We start from the raw sequence: 17796 nt of genomic DNA on the forward strand, positions 1-17796 counted from the left end.
CGGCTTCGAGGGCATTATCACTTGTATCAGCATATTCAAATAATATTTGACATATTTTCATTAAAAAAACTTTATTTTGATGAATTTATGCATACTATTTCATTCTTCCACAAGATATAGTCCCGACACAAATCTAGGGTTGCTCCCCAAGCTGGCTGGTCGATCAGTTTTATTTTGGTTCAGTTTTATTTTTTATTTGAACCTTTATTTAACTCTGCAAGTCAGTTAAGAACAAATTCTTATTTACAGTGACAGACTAGGAACAGTGGGTTAACTGCCTTGTTCAAGGGCAGAACAACAGATTTTTACCTTGTCAGTTCGGGGTTTCTGGCCCAATGCTCTAAACACTAGGATACATGCCGCCAGAGATGCAAACCAGTCCTCAGTCTTTTTGTTCTGTATTTATGGACGCGAGACCCAGTCGTTCATTCTAAATGTTCAATTGCCACACTGGCTGGCAACGTTATACCTTATTTTGCTAGCTAGCCAACTGCGGCTATCTTACAGTCACGTCAAAAAGCCTGAATAACAGCAAAGTAGCTGCATTTACATTTGTTTAAGCTGTTTTCTTTTGATATTTTTTTGGATACATCCATAACACTGAGCTAATGGTGCGCGATTTCGCCTGGCATAGAAAATGTGCTTACTCGTCAGGACAATGTTGTTCAGAGGAGCTAGCCAACAACACAGCTAACACAATAACGTCAAACTGAAGCTGGAAAGACTGCAAACTATCTGTCGTTTTGTTTGACATTTTTTGAATTGACATTTCTTTGTAAATATCCATAAAAATGATGCCAACTGATTCATGATTTTGACTGGCTGAGAAACCCTGCCTGCCTGTCTCATCCCGACACGTGCATTACTATGAGGCAGCAACGTTTATACAAATCTCCGCTGTTGAAAACTAAATGTTAGTCTAAAAAGAAATGTGAGATAATGTCTAGATGCTTTTGATAGAGGAGATCAAGTTTATAAATTGCCTGGCTGGGCAGATGAGACAGTGGATTGTGCAGTCAGATGGAACAGAGTAAATAGGCATTTTAATGTCATAGATTTAGCCTGTGGTAACTTGTGGAATAGACACCAGCTGGAATGCGGTTTTAACCAATCATCATTCAGGATTAGACCCACCCGTTGTATAAATGTTACATTTCTTCCTAGACAAGTTTCCTACTAGTAATTACCAGGTCGGAGGGCGTTTACATGTAATTTCCCCAGTCGTATATGGTAACTTCCCACTAGGCCATGAACGTAACACAAGTGTGGTACGGATGTGCAGTGTCGGCCATTTCGGGCCAGCTGAGCCAATCAGTGGCCTTTTGATTGTATGGCCAATCAGTGGCCTTTTGATTGTATGGCAGTGAATAGAGTTCATAATTAGCGTGGGTAAAGTATTACCACCTCCAATTCTCAACTCTGGTTCGTGTCTTGGCGAAGATTTTGACCGCTGGTGCTGGATAAGGTGGAGATCAAATGGTCCAAGCTGTTGCTAGTCTATCGATCTTATTTTACACAAGGTATTATTTCCCTTGTAACTTTTAAACTCGAAATACGGAGCCATGGACAGACCCAGCCTCGAGAGACTGTTTTCAGCGTGTGACATTAACAGGTCTGGTGTGATTGAATACGAAGACTTTGCGGTTGTTTGTCGAGAACTCAATGTGCCTGACGACGAAATCAAAACTTTATTCAACAAATTCGGTGCTAGTGCAGATGGATGTATCAATTACAGCAAGTTCTCCTCTCGGTTTCAAGAGGTTTCAGCAACGTTGGATTTCGCATCTTTTGGGGCTTCTCCTCAAAGTCAAGGGAGTCCTTGGGACGAGTTCCAGAGCAGGCTTGACGATGCAACAGGTCACCTCTCGGGAAGGTAAGTATTTCTGGTGGTTGGTTGGTGTGAATAATTTGACAAATGTGGACCTGCTCTAGTAGACTGCATGCAATATGTAGATATTAGTTCATCCCCCAGATTTGTCTAAATATGTACAATTTAGAAATGACTGTTGTCCATCGTCTATTTCTTCTATTTCAGACTGTGTGATCAATTGGCTGAGCTGTACCAAGCCATTTACTCCACCTCAGAACCTCTCTTGTTGCAACATTATGAGGGACTTGTTGATGCTCTTGTCAGTGAGAGCAAGGAACGCAGACTTGAGAGTGAGCAGGTGGAAACCAGTTTCAGAAGGTAGATTCAGTCATAGCAGCATAACTTGTCAGATTCCACAAGGGGTGGAAGAAATAATCTATCAAATGTATTACCTGAATATGTTATCGTCTCGCTCGCATTAGGTTCCTAAGGAATGGACCATTTTCAGTTAATTCGATCATTTATTTGTCTGTTACTGGATACACATATCTAATGTTCATGTTGTGGGATATCATGCAACAATGATCCAATCAAGAGCATGCCTATGCTCTTAATCAGTTTACTTTTACAAATGTGAGTATTGATTGTGCCAGTAACCTATGCATCCCACAGTAAGCTGATCATCACACAATTGCATGTTTCCAACTACTGAATTATAGCCATTGGGGGGGGGGGGGGGGGTGAAGTTGGTTTTGCGGTCCAGAGACTGCATTTCACCCCAGCTGCCATTTCTCAAGTAGGTAGGACGTCTTAAATGAGTTGCTCTGCCTGATCTCTGTTATCTCCTTGTAAACTGAGTTGTCCCTTCATATATTTCCATTCAGGCCTATCCCCTTCATTTATGCAAATGAATGTGCCTGTAAAAACCCAAATTCTGACACACATAGATGTTTACTAATCATTTTGCCATTCATTAAATCTTAAACTATGCAGAGCTCAGTCTTGTGCACCTGTGGTCTCCATTTATTTGATTTAACCTTTATTTAAATCAAAATCGAATCAAATCAAATTTTATTTGTCACATACACATGGTTAGCAGATGTTAATGCGAGTGTAGCGAAATGCTTGTGCTTCTAGTTCCGACAATGCAGTAATAACAAGTAATCTAACTAACAATTCCAAAACTACTGTCTTGTACACAGTGTAAGGGGATAAAGAATATGTACATAAGGATATATGAATGAGTGATGGTACAGAGCAGCATAGGCAAGATACAGTAGATGGTATCGGGTACAGTATGTACAAATGAGATGAGTATGTAAACAAAGTGGCATAGTATAGTATAAAGTGGCTAGTGATACATGTATTACATAAGGATACCGTCGATGATATAGAGTACAGTATATACGTATGCATATGAGATGAATAATGTAGGGTAAGTAACATTTATATAAGGTAGCATTGTTTAAAGTGGCTAGTGATATATTTACATCATTTCTCATCAATTCCCATTATTAAAGTGGCTGGAGTTGAGTCAGTGTCAGTGTGTTGGCAGCAGCCACTCAGTGTTAGTGGTGGCTGTTTAACAGTCTGATGGCCTTGAGATAGAAGCTGTTTTTCAGTCTCTCGGTCCCAGCTTTGATGCACCTGTACTGACCTCGCCTTCTGGATGATAGCGGGGTGAACAGGCAGTGGCTCGGGTGGTTGATGTCCTTGATGATCTTTATGGCCTTCCTGTGACATCGGGTGGTGTAGGTGTCCTGGAGGGCAGGTAGTTTGCCCCCGGTGATGCGTTGTGCAGACCTCACTACCCTCTGGAGAGCCTTACGGTTGAGGGCGGTGCAGTTGCCATACCAGGCGGTGATACAGCCCGCCAGGATGCTCTCGATTGTGCATCTGTAGAAGTTTGTGAGTGCTTTTGGTGACAAGCCGAATTTCTTCAGCCTCCTGAGGTTGAAGAGGCGCTGCTGCGCCTTCTTCACGATGCTGTCTGTGTGAGTGGACCAATTCAGTTTGTCTGTGATGTGTATGCCGAGGAACTTAAAACTTGCTACCCTCTCCACTACTGTTCCATCGATGTGGATAGGGGGGTGTTCCCTCTGCTGTTTCCTGAAGTCCACAATTTAACCTTTATTTAACTAGTCAAGTCAGTTAAGAACAATTTCTTATTTACAATGATGGCCTACCAAAAGGCGAAAGGCCTCCTGCGGGGGCTGGGGATTAAAAATCTAGGACAAAACACACGAGACATTACATAAAGAGAGCCTTAAAACGACAACAGCGTGGCAGCAACAGATAACACATGGTAGCAACATGATAGCAGCACAAAACATGGTACAAACATTGGGCACAGACAACAACAAGAAGATGGAGACAATAATACATGGTGAAGCAGCCACGACGTTCAGTAAGAGTGTCCATGATTGAGCCTTTGAATGAAGAGATTGAGAACTGTCCAGTTTGTTTCTTGCAGCGAACTGAAGAGGAGCTACCCAGGGATGTGTGTTGGAGACTTTTAACAGAATGACTGGCAGAATGGGTGTTGTATGTGGAGGACGAGGGCTGCAGTAGATATCTCTGATAGGGGGGAGTGAGGCCTAAGAGGGTTTTATAAATAAGCATCAACCAGTGGGTCTTGTGACTGGTAGACAGAGATGACCAGTTTACAGAGGAGTATGGAGTGCAGTGATGTGTCCTATTTTATTTATTTAACTAAGCACGTTGGTTAAGGCAGCAGGTAGCCTAGTGGTTAGATCGTTGGGCCAGTAACCGAAAGGTTGCTGGATCGACTCAAGCTGACAAGGTAAAAATATTTTCTGCCCCTGAATAAGGCAGTTAACCCACTGTTCCTAGGCCGTCGGTGTAAATAAGAATTTGTTCTTAACTGACTTGCTTAGTTGAATAAAGAACAAATTATTATTTACATTGACGGTCTGACCCGGACGACACTGGGCCAATTGTGCTCCACCCTATGGGACTCCCAATCACGGCCGGTTGTGATAGCCTGGTATCGAACCAGGGTCTGTAGTTTTGCCTCTAGCACTGAGATGCAGTGTCTTAGACTGCTGCACCACTCGGGAGCCCACCAATGGTGGCAAATCGGATGGCTGAATGGTAAAGATCTAGCCGCTTGAGAGCACCCTTACCTGCCAATCTATAAACTACGTCTCCTTAGTCTAGCATGGGTAGGATGGTCAGCAGAATCGGGGTTAGTTTGGCAGCTGAGGTGAAAGAGGAGTGATTTACAATAGAGGACACCAAGTCTAGATTTAACCTTAGCCTGCCGCTTGGATATGTGCTGACTCATGACTGGCTGGACCAAGTGTTGTCACCTGATTAAGACAGAATACAGTTAACTGAGTAGTGAGTCCTGCCCACTCATAGTAGACTACTAGATGAAAACACATGGGCAATTGATACAAATAGACCAGATGTGATTGGAACCAAAAGGTCTACTTCTATGTGCCGTGTTGCTGTTTTTTGAAGCCTTGCAAACCAGATTTTCTGACTCGTCCCTTTTGCTGAACTAGTATTTGGGCAGTTGTATTGTCATTGACGGCAGACATGTAAATGGTATGCATCTCTGTGTGCCGACAGAACAGAGGAGCTCAACACAAGTCAGTTGGCAGAGCTGGAGGAGGACATGCAGCAGCAGCTTTCCCGTGTAGTGGACAGGGTGAGAGAAGAGGTAGGTGACATTCTGAGGACTGAGTTGTCAGCGTAGTACAGTGCTAATTCGCTCTGTAAAACTGTTAAAACAAACATGGCAAGCAAATAACTTGAGCTGAGACATTAAGAATGCATTGAAAACATACCTTCAAATGTATAAAGAATGAGAATTAAATAGGGTTTATTTAAGCAATAAGGCCTGAGGTGTGATATATGGCCAATATACCATGGTTAAGGGCTGTTCTTCTGCAACGTGGAGTACTAGGACACAGCCCTTTGCCATATTGACCATATACCACAACCCCCCGAGGAGCCTTATTTGGATTATAAACTGGTTACCACTGTAATTAGAGCAGTAAAACTAAATGTTTTGTCATACCGGTGGTATACGGTCTGATATACCATGGCTTTCAGCCAATCAGAATTCAGGGCTCAAACCACCCAGGTTATAATGGGGCATGTGGTACACTACATGACCAAGTTTGTGGACATGTGCTGGTTGAACATCTCATTCCAAAATCATGGGCATTAATTTGGAGTTTGTCCCCCCCCTTTGCTGCTAAAACAGCCTCCACCCTTCTAAGACTTAACACTAGATGTTGGAACATTGCTGCGGGGAGTTGCTTCCATTCATCCACAAGAGCATTAGTGAGGCACTGATGTTGGGTGATAAGACCTGGCTCGCAGTCGGTGTTACAATTCATCCCAAAGGTGTTCGATGGGGTTGAGGTCAGGGCTCTGTGCAGGCCAGTCAAGTTCTTCCACACCAATCTCAACAAACCATTTCTGTATGGACCTCACTTTGTGCACAGGGGCATTGTCATGCTGAAATGGGAAAGGGCCTTCCCCAATCTGTTTCCACAAAGTTGGAAGCACAGAATCATCTAGAATGTCATAACATTTAAGATTTCCCTTCACTGGAACTAAGGTGCCAACCAAAACCATGAAAAACAGCCCCAGACCATTATTCATCCACCAAACTTTACAGATGGAACTGCATTGGGGCAGGTAGCGTTCTCCTGGCATTCGCAAAACCCATATTACTCCGTCGGACTGCCAGATGGTGAAGTGAGTCATCACTCTAAAGAACGCTTCAGTCCAATGGCGGCGAGCTTTACACCAATCCAGCCGATGCTTGGCATTGCGCATGGTGATCTTAGGCTCGTGTGCGGCTGCTCGGCCATGGAAACCCATTTCATGACGCTCCCGGCAAACAGTTAATGTGCTGACGTTGCTTCCAGAGGTAGTTTGGAACTCTGTAGTGAGTGTTGCAACCGAGGACAGACTATTTTTACGCGCTATGCACTGTGGTCCCATTCTGTGAGCTTGTGTGGCTTACCACTTTGTGGCTGAGCTGTTGTTGCTCCTAGACGTTTCCACTTCACAATAACAGCGCTTACAATTGACCAGGGTAGCTCTAGCAGGGCAAAATTTGATGAACTGACTTGTTGGAAAGGTGGCATCCTATGACGGTGCCACAAAAGTCACTGAGCTCTTTAATAAACCAAAAAATTGATACTTTTATTTACATAAGTAATCAGACTCTTTACTATGGGACTCGAAATTGAGCTCAGGTGCATCCTGTTTTCATTGATCATCCTTGATGTTTCTACAACTTGATTGGACATGATTTGGAAAGGCACACAACTCTAAGGTCCCACAGCTGACGGTGCATATCTGAGCAAAAACCAAGCTATGAGGTCGAAGGAATTGTCCGTGGAGCTCCGAGACAGGATTGTGTCGGCACAGATTTGGGGAAGGGTACCAACACATTTCTGAAACATTGAAGGTCCCCAAGAACACAGCGGCCATCATTCTTAAATGGAAGTTTGGAACCACCAACACTTTTCCTAGAGCTGGCCACCAGGCCAAACTGAGCAATCTGGGGAGAAGGGCCTTGGTTCAGGGAGGTGACCGATGGTCACTCTGACAGAGCTCTAGAGTTCCTCTGTGGAGATGGGAGAACCTTCCAGAAGGACAACCATCTCTGCAGCACTCCACCAATCAGGCCTTTATGGTAGAGTGGCCAGATGGAAGCCACTCTTCAGTAAAAGGCACATGACAGCCTTCTTGGAGTTTGACAAAAGTTAACTAAAGGACTCTACGACCATGAGAAACAAGATTCTTGAAACCAAGATTGAACTCTTTGGATGAAACCTGGAACCATCCCTACAGTGAAGCGTAGTGGCAGCATCATGCTGTGGGGATGTTTTTTCAGTGGCAGGAACTGGGAGTATCGTCAGGATCGAGAGGGAAAATGAACGGAGCATGAAGGATAACTTAAAACTGGGGTATTGGTTCACCCTCAACAGGACAGTGACTCTAAGCACACAGCCAAGACACAACAGGAGTGGCTTTGGGACAAGTGTCTGAATGTCCTTGAGTGGCCCAGCCAGAGCCCGGACTTGAACCCAATCGAACATCTCTGGAGAGACCTGAAAATAGTTGTGCAGCGACACTCCCCATCCAACCTGACAGCTTGAGACGATCTGCAGAGAAGAATGGGGGAAACTCCCCAAATACAGGTGTGCCAAGCTTGTAGCATCATACCCAAAAAAGTCTCAAGGATGTCAAAGGTGCTTCAACAAAGCACTGACTGAAGGGTCTTTTTAATCAAGTTGCAAAAATGCCTACATCTGTTTTTGCTTTGTCATTATGGGGCATTGGGTAGCTTGATGGGAAACTGATTTAATCGATTTTAGAATAATGCTGTAATGTAACTATGTAAAAGTAAATGGGTCTGAATACTTTCCAATTGCACTAAAGCGAAAGGGAGAATGTCCACTAAGTGTTATACTGCTCCCACCTAGACCTGTTTTATGAACAACCATCTTACAGATCAGATTGCATTCACACATCTCCAGAAGTTGCATAGCATGCACTCCACAGACGTTTTAACCATAGAACCAGGAGGGTACATTTGAATAATATTGTTTGTAATAGAATTAAATTAAAACAAATGTAATATCATAAATATAATTAAGACAGGCATGGCTGTTGAACCAGCCTTCATTATAGTAGGCCTAAGGCAGGGCTTGTGTTTTGAACATATGAAACGTAAAACAAGCCATTTTTACGCGTCACGAGGTTCAACGGTATTCACCAAGGTTCTCATCGCTGGTTTCATGATGGGCATGGACACGTAGCTTCCATCATGGAGGGGGTTTTACGCACGGCCAAAATGGGACCTGCATGGCTAAAATTGTGGGCCTGCCTACGATGCATACAGAAAAAGGGAACGTCAGCCCACCGTTTTACTCCTCAAATTGTTGCTTTGTCACTATGGGGTGTTGTGTGTAGATTGACAGGGGGGAAAACATTCATCCATTTTAGATTAAGGCTGTAACACAACAATGTGGAAAAAGTCAAGGTCTCAATAGTTTCTGAATGTATAGTTGTTGGAAATAAAGATTAAACAGTTTATTTCAAGAGCGGGGCTAGGCCAGGGACACTCCTTTCTGCACCATTCCTCTTTGCCTCTGCACAGGTGTTTATCCTCATGTGGTAGAGGGAGAACAGCAAGCTCAAACTCTTACAAAAGCCCCCCCTATATAGTTTTGTGAAAGCTCCCCCCTTTTTTTCCAGAGCCAATGAGTAAAGTTCTCTCCTTGGGTTTCATGTCTGTAGGAGCTTAAGAAAATGGAGGGAGTCATGGATACACTCCAGAGAAGGCATGATAATGAAGTGGCAGATCTACATACTGCTGTGGACAGGTTGTTGAAGGTAGGTGTCATTCCTTTTGAAACCGTTTTTTAAATATTTTCCAGTCTTATCCTTTTACACTTCTCTATTTACCTCGTTTCATGTAGTCTTAAGTGTGAATGTGATTTCAGGTGATGCATAACCACATTTATGATTAATGTGAAATAAATAGAAACATTTTCATTTTAGTGCCAAGATGAATCTGAACTCAACAATTCCAGGCAGGATGTTGACAAACTACACCACAAAATATGTGAACTGTCTCTGGTACGTTGGATCAATTGAAGATGGACAACTATCTTGAGTTCCATTGACATTATTTATTGTACACTTTCCAGTAATGTTCTCCATGCTTTCCTCAGGAAAATGAGCAGTTACGGACTTCGCTCGTCAAAGCTCAGACAAACATCTCCATTCTGCAGGTAGAGATGGACAAGCTGAAGAACATTTATGCAGACCAGAAACTTCAACATGAGAGGTGAGATCAGACTTCATTCTCAGGTCAAATGGATCAAGTCCAACTCTGTTGATTACAGGGCACAAATGTTGCATTTGTCAATTTGTTTTCACAGAGAAAGTGATGACCTGAAAAAGATGGTTATAGAATACCAGTCCTACTCCAGTCACATTGAAATACTCCAGTAAGTCTGTCTGATCCGATTGTTGGTTAGTATGCCCTTTCATGACGATTTGCTGTATTGAAGTCATGCATGAACATCCGTACAGTGCACATCTTATGCTCATTGTTAATGGAAGGTGACAGCCTAAAAGATTAGTAAAGCATATGACGTGTTCTCCACATTGACTCCTTCCTATTAGGGTCATGAACAAAAAGCTGTATGACTGCAATGATGACTTGCACTCTGCATTAATCAACGATGTGGCATCAAGTAAGAGGGTAAGTCTTGGTTGTTTTCACTGAAGGTAGACTCACATTTCCCCTTATATTTACTTTTATATAGCATTGGTAACACACTGCTTTAGTTTCTCTTTGTTTACAAAAGTGTTACAAATCTCCCCACAGCTATCCCCCGACAATGAAATCGCAGCTCGAAGAATGAAGCCAGTTCGACAAAGCACACTTATAAAGTACACATACTATATTGTTATCCTAGAAATCTGGACCTATTGATTGATGTGAATTGACCACTTAACTCATGTTTATTTTTTCATTATTTTTGGTCCAGTTCAGGGGGAGAGAACACAGCTGTGGACTCCAGTAAAAGGACCTACTCCCATGTAGCCAGCTGGGCTGATAGATACCTGGACAGTGGTGTGTCCCTGCCTATGGACGCTGAAAGCTCAGGCAGCGAGTCTGACAGTGACGTCTCGACAGAAACCGTACACCAGAGTTATTCATATGTGCCCTCAGACATTGAGGTAAGGGTAACCGAAAGGTTTGACCAACTATTTTTATTAGTGTGTCACATGCTAATACATGAATTTACCTATTTCTGCACCAGATATCAGACGTGAAATCAGAAGTAAGTCGGGCAACACTGTCTGTATCTCCCAGAAAAACTCTCGCTATTGCTTCGTCCATCCGGAGACGCTTGTCTGCTTTCCCCATAAAGGTAAGGCAATGAGCTGAGATTCCGTAAGACATTTGTATTGGGAGACTTATGTGGAATTGGCATATGCTGCTTGCATATCTGTATTATTCTTCATAACTATGTGATGCTACTTGGTCCTCAGCCAACCGATGCAGACATTGTTGACACTGGTGGCCCTGCTCCCATGTACCGGTTAGTTTTGGCGGGAGATGCAGGATCAGGGAAGTCCAGCTTTCTATTGAGGTTGAGTCTCAATGAGTTCAGGGGAGACATTCAGACGACTTTGGGTAAGTACAATTTTGTAATGTTATAATTAATGCAGAAAGTGCATTGCCCTTACCATTACATAATGTTGTTCTTAGGAGTTGATTTCCAAATCAAGAAGATGTTGGTGGATGGAGAAAAAACTAACCTCCAGATATGGGATACTGCAGGACAAGAGAGGTATGTTTGTGTACATTTACATTCTAAAAGCCTTGGTTACAGTCCTTATGGTGTTGCTCTAATTAAACAAATGCTGGACTGACTTAAAATAGTTATACCATTTAGTTGAGCTGCCAAGCAAAAAATAAATACCTCTTGCTGTGGCTTCTGCATTGACATACTAAAAGCCTTAAAGGTGTGGTCCCATAATGTGTCCTTGGTGGATGTGGCTGTTAATCTGAAGTGCTGCACAGATTCCAAAAGATCATGTAATGTCAATAGCAAAATGGGATTTCCCTGTTCCTGTAGGTTCCGCAGTATTGCCAGGTCTTACTTCCGTAAAGCCCATGGAGTCTTACTGCTGTATGATGTCACTTCTGAGAGCAGCTTCCTTAATGTCAGAGAGTGGATGGGAGAGATTCAGGTACCAGTCACAGTTGAGGGGTTTAATGGGATTTAAATAACTTGGAATGGGATTCCAAAATATTTACTAAACGGGTGTGTTATAGGCAGAATTTATTTTGAGGCCGTAATGGTCTTAGCAGTATTTGACGGAAAGCCGTGGTATGTCAACTTTGGGCTTTAACACGGCTTTCAGCCAAATATGCAACTCAAAGAACGAACTGCCCTTGTTATCCCAGGAATCTAGGGATGAGCAACTCCCAATGTGTGTGATTGGGAACAAAGTGGACCTGCGGGAAGATCGACCGGAGGGAAGCTGTGTCAGCACTGTCGACGGGGAAAGGCTGGCTAGAGTACAACCTCTCTTTACCAGTCAAAATAAGATGTTCATGGGTCTATCAACTAAATATTAATCACAATATTACCATATGTTTCAGACATACAATGCCCTGTTCTGTGAAACTAGTGCCAAAGCTGGAACTAATGTAGTGGAAGCAGTACTTCACCTGGCAAGGTAAGAATTGTAAAACCCCCTTCCCATCCACTTCCCTACCGTGAATACCTAAACTTTAACTAAGAACTTTCCTCCCCCCCAACAGAGAAGTTAAGAAAAATGTGCAACTGAGACGGCAATCAGAATCACAGGTGAAGTTGAGTTTAAGTGTTCCAAAGAAAGCTAACTGCTGCAGAGTATAACCATGGAGACTCATCACCAGAGGGAAATGCATCTGACTGGAGTCTAGGGGCTCTATTTTAGCACCACAGCGTAGCTAAATATGTATAACAGACGACTGTAAAGTTAGCTAAATGTATGTCTAGTTCGTATTTGAATCTACATAGTCCGATCTTTAGCAATAGTCAACTCCTGATAAATGTATTAGTTCTGGACTCTCATGAACGTATTATAAATGGGACTGTTGTACATCTCTCAGGAATTGACATTGAAAAGCAATTAAGTTTTAGCTCAGTCTAGAGACTGCTGTGGTTAGAAACATGCAGAAATTAATCACATTTTACATTGGTGCTTTATTTCATGTTTGCTAATTGTATTTTTATTGATTAAAGTTTCTGTACAGGTGTGAATTATAATTTGTTAGAATAAATCCTTTAATTTATTTCATCAGCAATGTATATGCCAATCCTTAATATAAAAAGTAAGAATAAACAAAACCACTAGTTGCGTTATTTAAAATCTAGGAGGGAATACAAAAATACAGGATTGTTGTGAGTCTGAATTTCTTGTTCTTTACATTGTAAATACTGATTTAACATTAGACCTTTTGAAATAGGCTTAAGCATTAGTCATTCAAAACCATGAATTTCTCAAACTAAAGTACAACCACCAAAAATTTAACTGGTTTTGTACCCCAGAGCATGGGACAAAAAAAACCCCTAATCAATAGGTAACATCTTGATATTTGAGAATGGTAGTTTGGGTTCTGTATCCTGCTGCTATTTGGCTTTCTCGTCACTCGGCTTCGGGTCACTGGCTTTTTTCTGCTTCTGTTGCATTATCTCTGCATCCCTAAGGAAGACAAACAAATGAAATGAGTGGTCAGACTGAACCGAAGGTATCAGTCTGTCAATGTCGAAGCTCTACAAGACAATGTTGAATAAAATGAATAATGTACTTCGTTGTCCATGCAGTTTGTCCTTTTGCAGATATGACATATCCACCGGAAAATATTACATTAACTTTTCAAAGCACTAGTAGTAGTGTTTATCACCTGAAGCCTGTGCAGAACCATGTAAATACGTGCAAGTATGCATGCGTCTAGTGCACATGCTTCAGGTGATACATCAATGCACTACCAGCGCTTTGATAAGTTGATTTAATTATACTTTCCTGTGGATATAGTCTCACATTCCAACCTGTAGAAGGACCATCCGCACAGACAACTGGTAGTGATTTTATTCAGCATTCTTGCTTGTGAAGGTTGAACTTTAACTTCAGCCTGACAATTCAACATCTGGTCTTCAGGCTTGTCTTACCTGTGGACAACTCCTTACTATACCAGGAAAACGTCCTAATAGCCAAACTAGTTAGAATTGACTTTATTGCGCATGACTTACCTAAGCTTCCTTGCAGCAGCAGACATGCCATCATCTGCCTTCTTTCCCTTGTCATTCCCTTGCTTTTTGGCATTTTTAGCACGAGCAAGGTCACGCTGATTTCCCCCTGAGAAAATCAATGAGTGTACTGTCAATTTAAGTTGCTGAGTAGTGAGTACACAGCTAGCTACAGTTGAAGTTTACATACACTTGGTCGGAGTCCTTAACTCATTTTACAACCACTCCACAAATGTTTTGGAAAGTCAGTTAGGACATGTTCCAGAAAACAATCATGGCTTTAGAAGCTTCTGATAGGCGTCAAGTGGATGTATTTCCAGGGCTACTCTACGCTTGACATCATGGGTAAATCAAAAGGAATCAGCCAAGAAAATTGTGGACCTCCACAAGTCTAGGTCATCCTTGGGAGCAATTTCCAAATGCCTGAAGGTACCACGTTCATCTGTACAAACAATAGTACGCAAGTATAAACACCATGCAGCCGTCATACCGCTCAGGAACGAGACGCGTTCTGTCTCCAAGAGATGAACGTACTTTGGTGCGAAAAGTGCAAAGGACCTTGTGAAGATGCTGGAGGAAATGGGTACAGAAGTGTCTATCCACAGTAAAAAAATTAGTCCTAATCGACAACCTGAAAGGCCGCTCAGCAAGGAAGCCACTGCTCCAAAAACACCATTAAAAAAAGCCAGACCACAGTTTGCAACTGCACATGGGGACAATAGAACAAAAATAGAACTGTTTGACCATTGTTGTATTTCGGGAGAAACGGGATGCTTGCAAGCTGAAGAACACCATCCCAACCGTGAAGCATGGGGATGGCAGCATGTTGTGGGGGTGCTTTGCTGCAGGAGGGACTGGAACACTAGACAAAATAGATGGCATCATGAAGAAAAATGTTGGATAAATTGAAGCAACATCAAGACATCAGTCAGGAAGTTAAAGCTTGGTTGCAAATGGGTCTTTCAAATGGACAATGACCCCAAGCATACTTTTAAAGTTGTGGCAAAATGGCTTAAGGACAACAAATTCGAGGTATTGGGAGTGGCCATCACAAAGACCGGACCTCAATCCTATAGAAAATGTGTGGGCAGAACTGAAAAAGCGTGTGCGGGCAAATAGGCCTACAAACCTGACTCAGTTACACCAGCTCTGTCAGGAGAAATGGGCCAAAATTCACCCAACTTCTTGTGGGAAGCTTGTGGAAGGCTACCTGACGTTTGACCCAAGTTAAACAATTTGAAGGCAATGCTACCAAATACTAATTGAGTGTATGTAAACTTCTGACCCACTGGGAATGTGGTGAAAGAAATAAAAGCTGAAATAAATCACTGACATTCCAAATTCTTAAAATAGTGTTGATTCTAACTGGGATTTAATGTCAGGAATTGTGAAACTGAGTTTAAACATTTGGCTAAGGTGTTTACTCAGCAACTCAAAGCATGCCCACTACGCCCGGCATATGCTTATTTTGTCCATCCACACCAGATGCAAATCAGGACATGCTGGTTAAATTACATTTTTTATTTTACCTTTATTTAACTAGGCAAGTCAGTTAAGAACAAATTCTTATTTTCAATGACGGCCTAGGAACAGTGGGTTAACTGCCTGTTCAGGGGCAGAACGACAGATTCGTACCTTGTCAGCTCGGGGGTTTGAACTTGCAACCTTCCGATTACTAGTCCAACGCTCTAACCACTAGGCTACCCTGCCGAAATATCAAAACGCTTAACCAACTAATTTACATATTCTGGTGACAGGTCGAAATACATGAAACATTCATACAGTTTGTAGAAACTTAACCATTTTATCTGGATTATATATAGGAGTAGAGAACATGATTGTATGACCTTGTGCTTATCAGGTAAAATAACGCAATGCAACAGCAAGCTAGCTGAATGTTTCGACCTGTCCCCAAACTAATATAGTTGTGGTTCAGAGTTAGTTTTGATATTTAAACCTGCATGTCTAGATCGCGTCTGGTGTGTATGTACAAAATCAACATGCGGACAGGCGCGTGCCTAGTCTAGACAGCATGTACATTTATTTCTTAGTGGCCATCTAGTGCATCCTACAACTATGTACGTTGACATTTTGGTAGCTAACCTAATAGTTAATATAAATGTTTGTTATTGTGCTTGGCACTTGAGGGTTTAACTTACTAGGCAGCTAACGACCAAATATTTGTATACATATTCTACTAGCTACAGTATGTGTAGCTAGCATGCTAACGTTAGCTTGTTTCCTACACATCAGGGGTGGGTAAAATCTGTGGAACGTTCCAACAATAATCGGTTCCAAAAACGTCGTAAAGTACAAGGTTGCCAACAAACAACTCATACAAAGTAGCATGATCAATTCACCTAACTAGCTGCCGAATAGGAATCAACTCGACACGTATGAGTTTGTTGGCAACCTTATTTACATCGTTTTTGGTAGAGATTCCTGTTGGAACGTTTCACATACCCACCCTCAAATTAGAGCCTTGTTATCAGGTAATAAATGGGAAAAGTATAGCTACACTTCATGCTATCATTTTTTTTTTTTTTAAGTATGCTAACTTCAAAACCATGTTAGACTAGCTAACGTTTGACTTAAACATTTCAAACATAACGTCACGTTGTCTGATGGCATTGCTTGACAGGCCAAGAAAGTGAGATGCGTAGCTAGCCAAACTGCCAAGTAACACAATCATAAAAAATATAATAATCATCGGATATACTCACTTGTCATTTTGTTTATGGTTTGTAGCTGACCGTGTGGAGAAGGATGCCAATCAACCAAGCCTGGCAGCTGTGCACCGACAATATTTGATGTTCGTCACGGCAATTGAACGCGTTGATACGCGACATCGCGAGAGTAGCTGCTTCTTTGAGGTTTAACGGCGGTTGGCATCCAATAAATGTTTCATTACTGCCACCTACTAGACTGGAGTACAACTCCCTTATACTTTGCTTAAAAAAGATATATGAACAAATACCCTACCATCTAACACTACACTCACAAAAAAAATAACACCACCCTACTCCTCTATTTTAATGTATTTAGTCCTACCTTGGGTCCACATCTTGAAAGGATGGGACACCACCACTTAACACACCATGTAACTCTTCTGATGTCAAGTCTCTCACACCCAAATACCTCTCTGCAGCTGCCACCACAAACTACATTTTCTGCGACTTACTGCAGTACAGTTCATAACCATTGCTATGAATGTTAAAAATCCAATCTTACTGAAACATATATTACTTGTTGACCGATCCCTCTGTACTGGTACAGATCTACTGCACACCACTCCTCTCAGGAACCCTCCCTCTTGACCCATCTTCCTCGACTTTCTTCACTGCCTCAGCATATGACAGATTCTGCACAAACCATGGAAACCTCAACCTGCCTCTCTCACACAGGATATTTCTGATCCCCAGCCCCAGGGGCACCCCTACAATTAACATATACCACTACTTTCCCCAATGCTACACATTCCTTTGTCTCATGCTCTTCGGCAAAACTTCTCACACCAAGGAACTTCCCTCCTACACACTGCTGCCACATGCCCACACCTGTCACAAGGTAATGTATTTGGCACAAAAGCTTGTACATAACTTATATATCCTAACATCACTTTTTCGGGCAAAGAATCAACATCAAAATTCAAAAGAAAAGACAATGACTCTTCTGTTTCACCACTCATGCCACACTGTCTGTGTCGCACCAAACCGCGAGCATCACAACTATTCAGTTGGTCAACTTTTACATTTACTGCTACCCCAGTAATCACTCCTTTCAATGGCGGCCCTTTCTTGAGAGCAAAACAATTCACATTTCTTGACCCCATTAGTTTAACGTGTTGTGCCTTCTCCCTCTGACAAGCAGATAACCACAATACCACTTCTGGTTACCCCACCGATTCCACAGCACCCAACTCTGTTATAACCCACCCTGAAACCAAAAATGGATCAGCCAAAAGGCAAGGGTCCACTTTTCCCAAAAACTACTGTCACGGACTCTTTATCCTGACCCTCGGTGCAAGTTTCGGCTCCAAGAACTTCACCACACCGACCACCTTTAATACTTCTCCCTCATTCTCTTCCATTTCTCCTTCTGTCTTCAGCTCACTCTGCTTATACTTTCTACCATTCTTCTTCTCAAACTATCTCCCTTTTCCAGCCA

The 17796-nt window shown here is 42.3% G+C and overlaps 2 protein-coding genes across 2 annotated transcripts; one reads left to right on the forward strand and one right to left on the reverse strand.

Moving 5' to 3' along the window:
* The first annotated feature begins 1351 nt into the window (after positions 1–1351).
* LOC110495967 (ras and EF-hand domain-containing protein) lies at positions 1352–12642 on the forward strand. Its single transcript, XM_021571532.2, has 17 exons — positions 1352–1873; positions 2036–2188; positions 5408–5498; positions 9107–9202; positions 9371–9448; positions 9544–9659; positions 9754–9822; positions 10001–10079; positions 10206–10270; positions 10369–10561; positions 10645–10755; positions 10877–11021; positions 11097–11178; positions 11467–11581; positions 11799–11912; positions 11997–12073; positions 12159–12642. The coding sequence occupies exons 1-17, from the start codon at positions 1563–1565 to the stop codon at positions 12253–12255; spliced, it is 1992 nt and encodes a 663-aa protein (XP_021427207.2). The 5' UTR covers positions 1352–1562; the 3' UTR covers positions 12256–12642.
* Positions 12585–16496, reverse strand: LOC110495977 (small EDRK-rich factor 2). The gene is given in 4 exon segments (XM_021571550.2): positions 12585–13084; positions 13633–13738; positions 16353–16401; positions 16404–16496. Coding segments are annotated over 4 exon segments (303 nt in total). The 5' UTR covers positions 16479–16496; the 3' UTR covers positions 12585–13011.
* Between the last annotated feature and the right edge of the window lie 1300 nt (positions 16497–17796).

The sequence above is a fragment of the Oncorhynchus mykiss genome, chromosome 2 (assembly GCF_013265735.2).
Source record: "Oncorhynchus mykiss isolate Arlee chromosome 2, USDA_OmykA_1.1, whole genome shotgun sequence".
Classification (NCBI taxonomy): Eukaryota; Metazoa; Chordata; class Actinopteri; order Salmoniformes; family Salmonidae; genus Oncorhynchus; species Oncorhynchus mykiss.